The sequence below is a fragment of the Meriones unguiculatus genome, chromosome 1 (assembly GCF_030254825.1).
Source record: "Meriones unguiculatus strain TT.TT164.6M chromosome 1, Bangor_MerUng_6.1, whole genome shotgun sequence".
In the NCBI taxonomy this organism is placed as follows: Eukaryota; Metazoa; Chordata; class Mammalia; order Rodentia; family Muridae; genus Meriones; species Meriones unguiculatus.
The window spans coordinates 37,480,704-37,496,701 of record NC_083349.1 but is presented as its reverse complement, the minus strand read 5'-3'; the positions used below and the strand labels follow the sequence as shown (position 1 = coordinate 37,496,701).

General features: G+C 38.5%; 1 protein-coding gene across 1 annotated transcript in view; it reads left to right on the top strand.

Moving 5' to 3' along the window:
* Positions 1-15,998, top strand: part of LOC110539717 (aldehyde dehydrogenase, cytosolic 1) — a 41,042-nt gene that overhangs the window by 13,028 nt on the left and 12,016 nt on the right. Inside the window, exons 3-9 of the mRNA XM_060387353.1 lie at positions 723-863; positions 2,131-2,260; positions 6,179-6,240; positions 7,846-7,974; positions 9,118-9,231; positions 13,790-13,892; positions 14,997-15,181. Of these exons, the coding sequence (XP_060243336.1) occupies positions 723-863; positions 2,131-2,260; positions 6,179-6,240; positions 7,846-7,974; positions 9,118-9,231; positions 13,790-13,892; positions 14,997-15,181 (864 nt within the window). The remainder of the gene's footprint in view (positions 1-722; positions 864-2,130; positions 2,261-6,178; positions 6,241-7,845; positions 7,975-9,117; positions 9,232-13,789; positions 13,893-14,996; positions 15,182-15,998) is intronic.

Genomic DNA, 15,998 nt, shown 5'->3' with positions numbered 1-15,998 from the left:
TTTATTAATTACAATTTATTCACTTTGTATCCCAGATGTAGCCCCCTCCTCCATCTCTCTCAAAACCATCCTCCCTTTCTCTTCTTCTCCTATGCCCCTCCCCCAGTCCAATGATAGAGGAGGTCCTCCTCTTCCATCTGACCATAGTCTATCAGGTCTCATCAGGATTGGCTTCTTTGTTTTCCTCTGTGGACTGGTAAGGCTGCTCCCCTCTCAGGTGGAGGTGATCAAAGAACCAGTACATGATTTTATGTCAGAGATGGTCCCTGGTCTTATTATTGGGGAACCCTCTTGAATACTGAGCTGCCTTGGGCTACTTCTGTGCAGGGGTTCTAGGTTATCTCCATTCATGGTCCTTGTTTGGAGAATCAGTCTCAGAAAAGACCCCTGTGCCCAGATATTTTGGTTCTGTTGCGCCCCTTGTGGAGCTCCTGTTCACTCCATGTCTTTCTATCTCCCCACTTCTTTCATAAGATTCCCTGCACTCTGCCCAAATTCTAGGAAGTTAACTGTTTGATAATAATATGGAGCTTATTCTAAAAAATTGTTCAAGAAAAACCATTCCAATATACTGTCGAGTAGTGTGTGAAATTCTCTAGGTTTTGGGCTAATGGAGATCTAATTTCTGTTTTTGAGGGCTATGTTCTAGTTGATGAAGTTGTGATATTGTGCTTGTCCATGTAGTATTTCGAACATAATGAATTGAATTTATTGATTTCCAGGCAGATGTTGACAAAGCCGTGAAGGCTGCACGACAGGCCTTCCAGATTGGCTCCCCATGGCGCACTATGGATGCTTCAGAGAGGGGGCGCCTGCTGAACAAGCTGGCTGACTTAATGGAAAGAGATCGTCTACTGCTGGCTGTGAGTATTAACCAGTGGGAATCATGGGAATGCTCCCACGAGCGCTGCTCCCACTGGCCAGTCCTCCTGCTTTTCTCTAGAACCTCTCAGGGTCCAGAACCCGGTTTTACTCTACTCATTAAAGCTCTTGTGTACTCTCAAGGGTTAGATAAGGCAGTATAGAATATGGATGGTGAGAATATTTTTCTAGTTTTTTTAGCTTTGAATTTTAGTAAAGCCAGTTGAAAGCAAAGGTTACAATTCAGAATAAATTTTATTGGCTTTAGTGACAATAAACCTTCATTTTATTAAAAATATCAGCAAGTCAGCAAGTCTTTAAAAATCATTTTTTTAAGGATTCTCTGCATTGTTCAAAACATGCAACAACTAGAGTTCATAGCTCCGTAATAGATTAAACAACTGAAATGTTCTATTGGAAGAAACTGGCATTTCCCAAAGCTTTGCTCTTTTCACTGTCTTAATTGTAGTGAGAAGTGTTAACTTCCTCTGTCAGCATGAGAGCCACAGGGAGGGGACAGACTTATAAAGTGACATTTGATTTAGTTTTAGGGCAGTGCACAATGTCAAACCTGTGCATCTTGCCCTGTTATTGACGGTCAGTGAAATGTATGATTTGAAAGCATCCTTTATAGTATGCAAAAGGGGAGAGGTGGAGGGAAAAGAAGATACGGATAGATCAGAAGATGTTAGACTCCTGTCTGTAAACATAGCAGAGTATTGTTAATAGTGTCCGGGGTTGGCTCTCTCCCATAGTTGAAGACTCTATGATGGCAGATCCCTGATGCAAGATGCAGTGATTACAGTTGTATGAACAGACTGCTTGTATATGAGACGGATATGATTTTGATTGTGGCATTGTAAATAGTTGCCAATACTAAATTGTTGTGATAGTCAGATATCAAGTGCAGTTAGAGCTCTGGTGGGCCAAGGAGACTAAGAATCATTTTAACAGCTATGTACTTAGGAGACCAGTTTGTAGACACTGCTTAGCCAGAAGATGCTTGGAATCTGGCAGAAAGAGCACCAGTGTCAGGCAATCAGAATCTTATGATCTCTCCTGGGATCTTGTTATGTGACCACAAACAAGTCATTTGATTCTTTCTTAAGTTGCTCTTAAAGAAGCATTAAGGTTTAAGATTTAAGGTTTAAGATTCTTTATATTTCCAAATCTTTCTAGTACATAAGCACAAAGAACATTCGCTGTACATTCTTGATATAATTTTTATTGTTGAAAGTTTGTATTTTGATATCATTCTTTTTTCCCCAGACAATGGAGTCAATGAATGCTGGGAAAATCTTTGCTCATGCATACCTACTGGATGTAGATGTCAGTATAAAAGCATTAAAGTACTATGCAGGCTGGGCTGACAAGATCCATGGCCAAACAATTCCAAGCGGTAAGTACATTTAAGAAACTACCTGCATGTTGGTTAAGGAAAGTCCATTATTGCAGAACTGAATACCTTCAAATTCTCCCAGATAATTATCATTCAATTAGGTAAATAGTTACTTTTCTCATCTTTTTGATACAGTTCTGATGCTGGAGTTCTGTTAAGAGCCAACATGTGATTAGTTTAGACACTACAAAAGTAAGGACATTATCACAGATGCAACTACTAATTTGAGTGAGATGTCTGAATGTCTAATCTTTTCAAAACTGGCTGCTGAAATTATTTGAGCTTCATTCCCATAGTGACATTTTAAAACCTGGTAACTCTCGGGTGCTCCTGTCTGAAACTGCTTGTGTTTTGCTGTGAGGCCTTGAGCTGCTAGGCTCCCTATTTCATTTCCCATGGCAAGAAGTTGTCTTGGATATTCCTCTTGGACCTTCACTCATGGCTCCAATGGTATCCCTTCCCACAACATCTGAAAACGTGGGAAGTCTAGGCCCTCTTTTCAAAATCCTGTTGCTGCTAGAAATGGCTTGTTCCCTTCTCTCGTGGAATATTCCACATTTCTCATGGTTAACACGCCAGGCATTTTGAGATCTGAGGCTTTTAGTGACTTGGTCACAATTTCCTTGTACACGACCACATGTTTTTTTGCAATTGATGTACCAAGAATTTTTATATCCGAGACCTTTAGTATTAACTTGTTCTATGATAGTCACACGATACTCATGAGAACCAATATTGGTCATGTCTCTTGTCTGCTCATCCATTAGTGCTGCTCACACCCTTAATAGTCTGATAACTCTTTTACAATTGGCATTCACATTCTCAAGGGCCAAGACCTCTATAAACATTGGTCTCTCATAAGGGTCTGAAATGGCTTTGGCCACATCTGACACCAATCTTTGCAAGATATCTGTGAAGGTCCCTAGAGCCTTGTACAATCTTGATAAATGAGGCAGCCTTTTTCCTGGTCTCCTCAACTTTATCCCAAGCTGTTAAGGCCACTATGCATCATTGTTCTATACACAGCATTATCAAATTGAAGCTGTTCTTGTAAATTAGAATATTACTCTTAACCAAGCAACTCATCTTTGAAAATATTCATTCCCCTTGTTCTGTTTTGATGTTCAATATTTGCAGCTTTCTCCCTCCACCACATTAACCATTGCTGACTGGCTTGTAGCACAGCTATTACCAGGCCATTCTAACTTGGGGATAATTATATTTTGGGTAGCCCAGTTACTTAATATTTGTTTTACATAAGGCGAGTGCATTTAATATGAAATCATTGCCTCCTTGAAACGCCTCAGATCTATCATTTATATAGGACTTCAAGCTATCCCATCAGAATCATAGTCTACAGCCTTAGCAGGCATATGCTATACAATTATTGGGAAAACCAATGGGGATTTTGTAATCCCAGGCCACCCCTCCTCCAGCAACACAGTTGGCTCAAGGTTAACCCTTTCTTTTGAAATGGGTTGTTTTTCTTCAACTCTGTCACCCTGCACAGCCTCGTTCTCCTCCTGGCTACACACCCAGATACTCACCCAGTCCAGGGGATGCAAGAACTTGAACTGAAAATGTGTAGCTCTGGGCAGGGCGTTGATATGCCTTCTAGCCTGGTTTGTTTCCCTCTTTCACCCTGCAGGAAAGCTCCTGTTCTTTTTTTCAGTCATCAGGTATGGTTCCTTTTGTTTTTCCTTTTCCAGTGCTATTCAGTTCCTAAGTGCTTCCACCTCTACCTGGAATCTTTCCAGTTGTAGAGCTTTCAAAAATGAGAGAATAGAGTGACCATTTTGGTTTTCCTATTTCATCCATTTTTTGTTTCTCAGGTTCCTCCTTTCCACTCACAAGTTTTTCCAATTGCTCAGCCATTCTTCCAATCTTTTTTGAGAATGAATATAGAAGAAAAAGAAAAACAAAAAACAAAAAACAAAAAACCAGAAAACCCCCTCTGGGAGCAAAGAGCAAGGGTTTTTTTTTTGTTTGTTTGTTTGTTTGTTTTTGAGGGTGTTACAGTAGCTGCCACAGTAAAACTTTTTCTGAGGTCCTGAAGCAGAATATCCATCCATTTGTCTCCTGCTGTTTCTTTCAAGGCATTTTAACCAGATTTCCCAATCTGCTTAACTCTACACTTGGGTACCACTGTAGCTGGACTTTTGGCCACTTTACTGGATTCTTCTTTCTACCCTCTTACACCATCTCTATTTCTTCCAATCCAGCAACACTAGGTAGTAGAGAAAAAAGGTTAGAGGGGAAAGAGGACATTAGACTACTTCCTGATGATTAGAGAAGTCACATTCCTTGGGCCAAATTTGATTTTCCTCTTTGCCAGGATATCTCCAGCCAGCAACCAGCAAACAGGAACAAACAGCAATCATACCTCTCTTGTGGCTCTGGAATTTAAATGCCCTCTCCAGAATCCCCAGAATTCCAAACATAAGCTATCTTCAGCTGGGAAAATTACACCCCTGAGAGAGCATGAAACAAATCATAGTTAGCTGTTTTGGTATATCTGAAGCAGCCCCATATTCCACACATGGAGTTAAAACAAAAGCATATTAACATAATATTTCTGACTTCTTAAAGAAACCAAAAATTCTCCCTACAAGGAGTCATGGTGAGGGTCTAGTGTTGTTGTTGGTGCAGAAGTCAGAGGCCTCAAATCAGACAAGTCACTCATACTTGAATGCTTGCAAGTAAGCTTTTTGGACAAAGGTGCTTATTGTAACACACAAAAACTTCCATGGAGAATTTTCTAAAATTTATTTTAAAAATTTTCTTTTAGAGAAGGGGGTTAAAAGGGTAGAGGGCAGAAGAGAAGGACTAAGAAATGAGTGGGGTTGAGGTGCATTAAGTGAAATTCAGGAAGAATCAATAAAAAATTAAAAGTAACAACCCCAAAAGAATCTTTGCATGGAAATGTTATATAAGTATTACTTTGTAAAGGTATGAAAGCAGTAAAACAAACATATGGCAAACATTTCATGTGAAAAAAGAATAAGATTTGGGAAGCACTAAGGACTGTTTCTCATCTGAACCATAATGACCTTAGGAACTCAAATAGTTAAATTCTAGTTCTGGCCTGTTGTGCACTTCCAGCCTGAGTGGAAGATTTAGTGTGAGAGGTGGTTGGCAGAAAGTTAGAAAGAAGATAAGAGACTGCTGAGGTACCATGAACCGGGCTGGTCTGAGGTTCTTAACCTACTATTAGGAAAAAAAAAAAAAAAAAGAAGAAGAAGCTGTTTAAAGTACCTATAGGTCTTGTAGGAAAAGTACTTGTGGTAACAATAGGCTCCTGTAGAAGCCAGAACAAAACACAGAACAACAAAACTCCCATGGTAACCACATCAAAGTTCAGCACAGGAGCTGGCCGAACCCAGATGGAAAAGAACCATGTTTCACTACAGAAACATTTTTTTTCCTCCATAGGCTAACATGCATTACATGTCTGTTTGAAAGGTAAAAGAAAACTAAATAATTTTAGTCAGTAGAAAAAAACAACTGCTTTCTCTGGATACTTTGCTATTTTAAGTCATTTACCCTTTAAAAGTTTGTTCTGGAAAATTAAGATGTCGGGAACTCAGCCTTTACCCTGGGGGAGATCTCATCTCCTGACTCCTTTCTGTTTCACTCTGTGAACAGGGTCATGTAGAAGGCAGCCATCTTAGAATACAAGGAATGGCACTGACTGCCCATCAGATCTTTCCCCATCTTGTCAATTAGTTTCATGTTCCTCAGTCTTTAGAATCAAATTACCATTTGAGGGCTCAATTGTTTATGTTATTAACATTGTAGATCTTTTGTTTCCCTTTTGCTACTGACTGTGCTGCTCCTTTCATATCAACCACACATCACCCTGCCATACCTGCACAGCCAATTTGCCTTTAATGAGTGATATGTCGCTCTATTTTCCAGATGGAAACATTTTCACTTACACAAGACGTGAACCTATTGGGGTGTGTGGCCAGATCATCCCTGTAAGTTCTCCATCGTTACTCTCAATGGAGGAAATAAAGATCTAATTCCAGTGATCTGGTGATGAATATCCCACACAAGGGAAGCTGATGTGATGCCTGTGTGTGAAGTAATCTCAACAAGCATGACTGCCTGAAGCTCATTGTCCTGTAACTGAGCTTCTTGACTATGTGCTAGCTGGTCCAGAAGTCCTTTGATGTATTGCTATAGCCTTTGAACCCTAAGTGTTGACTGCATGGGTCATTTTTGAAATCGTGCTCTGCTCAGCTTCCATGAGCTATGCTTTAGAAGTACATGACAAAGGTTTATAAGGGCTCATCTGTGCTGTGACTCCATTTCAGTGTGACACAGCAGGGCTTGTCACTCCAGCACTTCTCTTCTTGAGACTTCTGGAGGCTCTTGAGATTTCTCACCAGGCACAGCAGCAGCAGCAAGATTGTACAAATCCTAGAAATGTCTTTTGATTTAAGTGGAAGTAATCATCTCTGTGACAATGGGAAAAGTGTGTGGCCTGGGCATTGTACCTTTAGATAAGCAGGGTGGGGTACTCAATTTTTTTCTGTCAGAAAGTCATGTTCTGCATGGAACCAGATTTCCTCTAAATTAAACACACAAGACAATGGCCAGATATAGCTGGCATAATTTAAAAGGCTAAATTACAACATAGGAAGTGTCCTGAGGTTTTTGAAATGACAGTGACTCTTGTTTAATGAGACTGAACGTATCAGTGTATTTGTTGGTTTTCATTACTTCAAAGGCTTAAAAACACTTAAACACTTCTATCTTACTCTGCCAGTGAGTAGCATTGAATAAGTCTAAACATTAATTTCCCTTGTTTTGTTCTGTTGTTATGGCTGTCTAAACCTTGTCCTCACATGTGCTAGGCAGGCATGTAAATGCTCTAGCTCAGAATGGATTTATGGATTTGTTCCGAGGACATCCATCTAAAGTAGAGAGTTTGTTTTCATCACTCATTGGTGATAAATGCATAAGTAGAAAAGTAGTTGTCTATCTGACTTCTCACAGCTGGCCAGTGGTTTTGCAAAGATCCTAATTCAAGCACTCACCCCCTGGATATGAACTTCCTTTGCTTTTAACAAAATTGTTTATCCTGGGCTGAGCCTAGGTCAGTGGTTTGGAAAACACACTCAACATGTTTAAAGCTCTGGGATCATTCTCTAGCGCAAATTCACACAAAATCTCCTGGTTATGATTTTTTTCTAAATTATAATATTAGATAAAACACAATTAAGTGCTCTCTAGGGAGAAATAGGAAGAGTCTTTCACACTTCTAAAACACAAGTAACTTCTGATATTCTTCACTATATTTGAAACCATGCAGTAGCATTTTTCTTATATTTCCTTGATTTAAGAATGAAAACCACAGGCCTTGATTACATTTGGTAACTCTTTCCTGTTCCCTTCTCCTATATGGTTGGTTTTGAGCTTTTTAATAATTTACTAGTTTCTTTTATGAACTTAAGTAAAAGAAACTAGAAAATTATAACTTCTAAAGTATTGTTCAGCTGTGATCAGAATGGCAGGCATTATTAAGAAATGTGGTTTTGAGTGATGCAAAGACTCCATTGTTCAATTTTGATTTCTAGTGGAATGGTCCCTTGCTTGTGTTCACTTGGAAGATAGCGCCTGCCCTTAGCTGTGGGAACACGGTGGTGGTCAAACCAGCAGAGCAAACTCCTCTCACTGCTCTTCACATGGCATCTTTGATAAAAGAGGTAAGTTTGTTTCCCAAGTCTAAACATGCAGGTTAATTCAGGGTCCCCGGTTTATCTTACAGGCCTCATTCACATGGGCTATGAGCTTCACTGTTCATACATGGCTCCTGCCAGGTCAGGAGCCTGACCAGGATGAGACTTCTGTCAGTAAGCACAAATGTATCTCCACACAAATAAGAAGCTTATAGCCAGTCACCTTGTAAACTGTCACTTACGTTGTTCAAAACTCATGAACTTAAGTGCACAAGAAAATACCACCTTCCTTCAAATGCTGAAATGTTGAGCTATATCTCCACCATCTAGCTTATGACTGGCCTGGTTGCTTCTGTAAACTTTTTTAAAGTTATTTTAGTTTAAATATCTTTAAAGGTTGGAGGTTACTACGCAATATATTCCTAATTTTACTGGTGGTGACAATAAACTCTAATTTTCTGTATAGGTAATTTAACATACACTCCTATATCCTACCAATTTGATTTCCTTTTATAAAATTTGACATCATTAGAGTGATGTTCAGTTGTAACAATTTTGTTGTCAACTTGATCCATCTAAGAAGAACATACCTCAGTTGAGAAATGTCTTTATCAGATTGGCCTGTGACCATGTTGGGGCATTTTCTTGACTGACTATTGTAGTAAGGCCCAGCCTACTGTGGACAGTACTATTTCCTAGGCAGGTGAGCTTTCCTAGGAAGCTGAGCTAGCTAGAGAAGTTAAAGCAGAGTGTAACATTTCTGCATGGCGTTTGCTTTACGAAGTTCCTGACTCCAGGTTCCTACCTTGGTTTCCCTCAATGATTGACTATAACCTATAAGTCAAATAAAGGCTTTCCTTCACCATTTTGTTTTGGCCAATGTTTTATCATAGCAAATAAGGAGCAACTAATATGCCAGTAATGACAGACATGTCCCTAGAACATATTGTCCCTCAGAATTATGACCTTTGGAGGAGGTATTTTCATATGGATGAGAAATTAAAAACACTAATGAATAAATAACAAATACACTTAGATGAGCTTTTTATTTTTGTTTTGAAAAAAAAAATTGCTCCAGAGGAGAGCATAATGAAACAGCCTGGATCTTTCACTTAGGTCATTTATGAATTAAATTCTTAATATGTTAACTGCTTACTTTTCAACTTGTAGGCAGGGTTTCCTCCTGGCGTGGTGAACATTGTCCCTGGTTATGGGCCAACTGCAGGGGCAGCCATTTCCTCGCACATGGACATCGACAAAGTGTCCTTCACAGGATCAACAGAGGTAGGACCATTTTCTGAATGTGTCATCTCTAAGATGCAGATGCGTGCTCTCTGCAGCCTTCTCAGCCAACACATTCTTTTAAAAAGTTGCTTCAATGCTTTGTTACTTATTCTAGACTCCAAATATGTTTATGAAGTGTAAGTGAATAAATTTTGGATAAAATAAAATACCTATTCAGGAAGATTATAGTAAATAATTTTTAGTATAATCCCTATCATCTCTTAGGAGAAATATAGCCTTTGAGGCTGTCAGATGATTAGCAAAGTTTACAATAGAAAGTAAAAATCACAAAATGGTGATTTGTATGAATCAATGCAATTATTGCCTCCAGATTAAGAAAATTAAGTAGTTAGCTCCTTTTTTCAGACTGTCTACCCAACATACCCTGAGATGGAAACAAATTCTGCTTCTTTCCTTGTTCCTACTGGCCAAGTCTCAGTTCTCAGTGTGCCTGGCTTCACCATGAAGAGATAGAAAGGCGAAGAACAGGAACTAGCCACAAACAGGAGAGAATGGACTAGAAGTGGAGTAGAACATATAATTCTGGGGATTGCATGAGTTTCTCTTACAAACAAAAGACTATGTAGACATTATGCTGTTTCAAGCAAAGGCATGCTTGAGTCAACCTTCTTGCTGGTAATATTATTAAGCTGTTCAACTGAAAAGATTTCTGCATTCATCATTGGCATGGGATGAAAGATGAGTGTGCATAAATCAAAGTATAAGCTGCCAACACAAGCAATAGGTAGGATGGAGACGTGACCAGGTACTTACACAGTTTTATTCAAGGGACCAAGAGAAGAAAAACTTATTCAAACATGGAACTCATTCAGAGTTTTTAGGAATAATTTCAGTTTTAACTACGTTTAAAACTGAGGAAAAAGAACGTTCTACATAGTGGGCTGAGGATAAGTTAATTTTCTTATAATTTCAGTTGGTTACATTGAAGTTAATTTAAAACATCATAGAGAATTGAAATAACAAGGCATTGTTTTTTTTTTCACTTTTTCAGATGTGTGTGTGCATGTGCACATTTTTTTTATAGACTGTAGAAAAAGTGTATAATGTAAATCTCCGAGATAGGTAAAACCAACCACACATTCATGATTTCCTTTGAAAAAAAAATATGAGAGGGTAGCCAAGCTCTGCTGATAACGTTAGTGACGGTGATGTAGTAGGGAAGGTTGATAACACAGTAGATGGAACAGGTAAGCCCAAAGAAGCCTGGAATCCCACACCCTCTGTAACACAGGTGCTGTGAGCAATTCTGAGCCCAGGGTCACTTCTCCAAGTTTTCTGCTAGAGGCTGGTGTTTCTTGATCCTGGCAGCAGCTTTGTTGTGCTATTGTCTTCACTTGTCCTCAGCTCTGGGCCATTTTGTCATTCCTGTAATGCTATTCCTATGCCCATTTACCTTCCATTAAGAAACAATGAAATTAAAAGACTAGGCAACTTCTGGGTTCAAAAAGGAGGGATCTATCTCAGAAAGCAGAAGGCTCTTTCCCCCAATTTGAAGCTCTTTACTTGACAAGCACAGGAACTGTGGTATCTACTTTACTCAGTGTCACATAATAAAAGCGAGAGCTGGCAAAATGAGACATTTCTCACCCTTCTGAGGAAGCAGTAATGGCCTCATGATGTGTTTGTGAAATGCTCCCAGTTCCTGCTTCCTCCTCCCACTCTTTTACTTTCTCACATTAACTTAGGAGGTGTGTCACTGTGCCCTTTCACCTCCTGATTTGTCATTTATCTTCACTTCCCTCAGCTTTGGCATAAGCTCCTCTTCCTTGACTCCCAATGCTCCTGCACTGCACTGCCCTGATGCCTTATCTTTAGGTCTGAAGCAGTCAGGAATTAAAAGTCTTTCCATCTGTGTTCTCATTGTCTGAGATATGTAATCATGGATGTGAATGTCCTTGCCACTTAGCTAGCCCGTCTCCCTTTGCCTGGTTCGTCTCAAAGACTTTCTTGTTCAGCGTTATCCACAGAAAGATGTAAAACTGCTTGTGAATTAGCACTAAAAAATAAAACATTAGCAGCATGAATTTTAGAAACCACAGTGAACAAAAATACCCCTAGTCTGACCCAAACTCAAATGGGACCCTAATTTTCTGTTTGTTGCCTTAAGTGTCAGGTTGACTTGTTAGCTTAGAGACGCTGGCAAACATGTAAGAGGTAGTGATAACTTATAATCATCCTAACAACGAGACCCATTCTAACAAAGCTTTGGTGTCATTTGCATGCATTTAAAATAGACCTCCAACCACACTGTATAAGACAGCTTCTCTTTGGTGTTGGTGAAGGCAACTCTTGCCCTATGCAGCAATACAACAATATAATGAAAACATTTCCCCACTACAGACTTAAAAGTTCTGTTTTGTATTTATTGAAAGTCCCTTAAGAAAACTTGCAACACTTTACTTTTTCTGTGTAAGGAGATGAAATCATAGGCTAAAGATCATTTTCTTGTTTTCTGGGAAAACTCAAATCTACGTCTCATTAGCCATCTGCATGTGTACTTCAATTGAAATAATAATAACACCAATAATCCTTTCTTACTCATGTTTCTAACCAGTTTCCACATAAGTTATTTTATTATTTGTACTTTTTAGAAGGTTTATTCTGATATTTTCCATTCCCCAAGATAAAAGTTATCTTAGCCAGCTAGCTATGATAGATGAATTTCTAGAGTAAACCTATATTTTAAAAAAAAGTGAAAAAAAGATACAGAAATTTTTTTTATTGAGAAAAGATAAAATTCTTAATTGCGTTAAGTTAAATTGGTCATAAGAAATATGTTATAGCAGTTGGACATAGTGGAATCCACAAGAACTCCAAGCAGATGAGAGGTGGGAGCTGGAGGATCCTACGTTTAAGGGCAGACTAAGCTGCATAAGAAGATACTCTCATAAAAATGAAAGAAAAGACAAAAGAAGAAGGAAAAGAAAGGCAATCATGTAAAAAGGAAGGACTGGAAGAAGTCTAGACAGCGGGGGGGGGTAGGGAGTGTGAAAAAACAATTGTGTATAAGTTTAAATTTCAGGCATGGTTTCCCTAAGCATGTCTACTACTTAGTTATTTCTATTGATCCAATTTTAGAGTTAATTTATTCACAAATATTTAAAAATGGAAAAATCTTAGCAAATTAATGTTTTATTGTCTAATGCCTAATAGCAATTCAGTCTCCACATAGACCTAAATATTACCTTACTGTTCTGATGAAACAGAAACCTTTTATAACATTCCAGCATGTGGAGTAGGAAAAGAAAGCCAGACAGACAATAAAAAATTGCAATGGTTTTCCTTGAAAAAGCAGGTAAAGACCATTTTAGCTTATTGTGTTCTCAAAATATATAATGAAGAATCAATAATAATTAAAAGAGGATTCATGAGTCAAAACCAAAAAGGATCATAGATATTACTCTAGACAGAAAAGGATCAAAAGGGCCTGGAGAGATGGTTCAGTGGTTAAGAGCACTTTCAGTTCTTCCTAAGGACCCAGGTTCAACTCCCAGCACCCACATGGCAGCTCACAACTGTCTGTACCCCCAGTTCCAGGTGATCTGACACCCTCACACCAATGCACATAAAATAAAGTTAAGTAAATTATTTATTTAAAAAGAAAAAGATAAAAAATAATAAAACAAAATAACAAAATAAATAAAATAAAACAACAAAAAGATTTTTCTCCAAAGCAATAACTAGGATTAAAGAAGAAAAGAGAATGCTGGAATTCCAGCTAAGTGTGGTAAAAACACAGAGCTCAAAACCATTCTTTTTTTTTTCTTCCTTTCCTTTTTTTTTTTTTTCTGTATCCTTTGTGCAAAGCAGCATGTATTTGAGAAGGGGGAGAGCAGTAGTGTAGGTAGAGGGAGGGTGGGTGAGGCAAGATTAACAGTGAACTGCCTACTGTTATAAATAATGAAATAGGCAGTGACTGTGTATTTGGGAGGCTTATACAAATATACACAACACCATTTTAGGCTGACTTGGGTACATCTTCACGTGCTTCTTCAGGAGACCGAAGAAAAAGAATCATGTCTGTCTAGGTCATCAGAGAAGGGCTTAAGGAAGGTCTGTGCTAAGAGCTGACCCCCAATAAAGGACCAATCCTAAGTAGTCCAGGCTGAAGAGAATGCTAGTTTGGCTGGACAGAGATTTCTGAAGCTCTCTAGAGGGAGGGGATAATAACACCTCAGGCGTTGTCGAGGATCCCTGGTCAAATAAGAGAGGAAGTTCTGATGAAAATGAAAACAAAAAACAAACAAACAAACAAACAAAGAAGCAAAAACCTTGTCTGCTCACACATGAGGTCAGCTCTCACAATTGTGATGTCTGCTCTCCAGCCCATGAACATTTTCTGATTTATCTTGCCTTTGCAGGCTTGATGATGGAGGCTTTTACACCTGAAGGTGCCAGTATCTTGAACAACACTATTAAATGGTTTTTCCAAATGATATTGAATGGTACCACAAATGTCCTATCAATGGAGAGTATTAAATGAGCCTATTTACACGAGAACACACTAAGCCTTCTCCTTTTTGATGTTTGATTTCAGGTTGGCAAATTAATCAAAGAAGCTGCAGGAAAAAGCAATCTGAAGAGGGTCACTCTGGAGCTTGGGGGAAAGAGCCCTTGCATTGTGTTTGCAGATGCTGACTGTGAGTTCAAGCCCTTTGTTACCATCTCACCTTCCTCCTCCTGATGCCTGATAATGTCGCACAGTCACCTGGAGTCTGACAAGTGACTTTGCTTCAGGGTGAAAGGAATTAACTAGAGTACATGGTGACTCTGGAAAGCTTTTAAATTGTTCCATAATATAGGTAAATTATACACAGATAAGATTTTGTCCTGGGTTGGAATAGATTGCTACTTCCCAATGTCAATTTGAGGTTGTATATATGGACTACATGTAGAATCTACGATGTGTTTTGATAGTTCTATGTCTCGGAACTTGCTGTACATGGAATTCACTGTTGTAACCTTTACTAGAGATATTGTTTACTGCTTGGTTACCAAAATCCTAGTTTGTTATTCTGTAAATTCTCCCCACTCTACTTTCAATACCTACAGTTAGCTCACAGATACACACACAGTTTCTACAGCCATGAACCATGTAGTCCTCATTTATAAACTTGACACATACATTAAAAACACTTCTTTTGTTTAGAATCAACAAAATCATAAGACAAAAATCTAGGCACATTGAACCATTTAAACTAAGTGACGAGTTTGTATGCTTTTATTTTTTAGGCTTCAGTTAGATTTTGGAAATATTTTTTCTAGAGTAAGGCTGGGAGGATGAATTGTTCTGATGTAGTGAGTTTTGTTTATTTGAGTTTCGTTTTCAGAAGGACAACTTTTTTATTGACCAAAATATTCAATAATGTTATGAAAGTATTAAAGAATATAGGTAGTTCAGATTTCTATTGTCACCTAGTTAAAACCTGAAGAACTAAAAAAAATGGAAGTAATTATGGAATTATTTGCAACGAGATTTAATCTTATTATAAAATCTACATTCTTCAGAAGTCATAGCAGACACTGTCTTTTCAGATTCCCTTTGTTGCTATTATTTCTATGGTAAATAAAGGGTCAACAAGTCTAATTTATTATCTGACTTCTCAGTGGTGGAATATATTGAGTCTACATATGATCAAATGATTTATCACTTTTTTTCTATGACTATATTTTATCTGAAAAATATATGTGTACGTTTTTCTTTAGAAAATATTTCTTCTCTCCTGTGAATGTTTCCTTTGCAGTGGATAGCGCTGTTGAGTTTGCACACCAAGGGGTGTTCTTCCACCAGGGTCAGATTTGTGTTGCAGCGTCCAGGCTTTTCGTTGAGGAGTCAATTTATGATGAGTTTGTGAGAAGGAGTGTTGAGAGAGCTAAGAAGTACATTCTTGGAAATCCTCTGGACTCGGGGATAAGTCAAGGCCCTCAGGTGAGTAAAGATGAGAAGAGGCAAGCACTTCAGAAGGAAAACCAATCATTGTATGCCTAATTTTGATTGAGTAAGCTTAGCTCGTTCTTAGCTGATATCTTCAACTGATGATTTAAAGAGTCTGACTTCCAATAGCAAAGACATCATCCTGTTTTTAATTGGTCATTAAAAAAAAAAATTCAGAAACATTCTAGACGCCATGTGGGAATTAAGTACAGAAGAAAGGGCTGGGGAGATGGATCCAGACATAAAACATTTGTCATACAGCCATGAGGACCAGAATCATGAACGAACACCCACATAAAAGCTGGATGTGTGTAGGGACCCACCTGTAATCCCCATGGGCAAGAGAATGAGCTGGCTAATTAGACTGGATCTATGAGTTCAATGACAGAGACTGCATCCATTGGTGAAATTGAAAGCCATTGACCTCCACACACATGAAAATACATGTAAACGCACGCACCTTTATGCACTTCTTCTACACGCAGGTGCACACATATGCCTTTGTTCCCACTTGCACTCACATACATGCCAACCCACATGTACACTACACACACATATACACACCAAAAGAAGTACAATTTAAAATGCTGTTAATTTTTGTGCATTCTTCAATTGGCAAAACTTTTAATTTCTACAGACAATTTTTAGTTTGAAAGTTGTATACGGATCTGCCAGTTCTCCCTCACAATCAGTCCTTCACTTCAGCCACCATTCCTGAATCCTCTGCAGGATTCTGAGCCTTTCTGATGTAATTAGGTCATAACTGTTCTTGAAGATCTTGGTTTCTGGGCTTCTCACAAACTATTCCTTT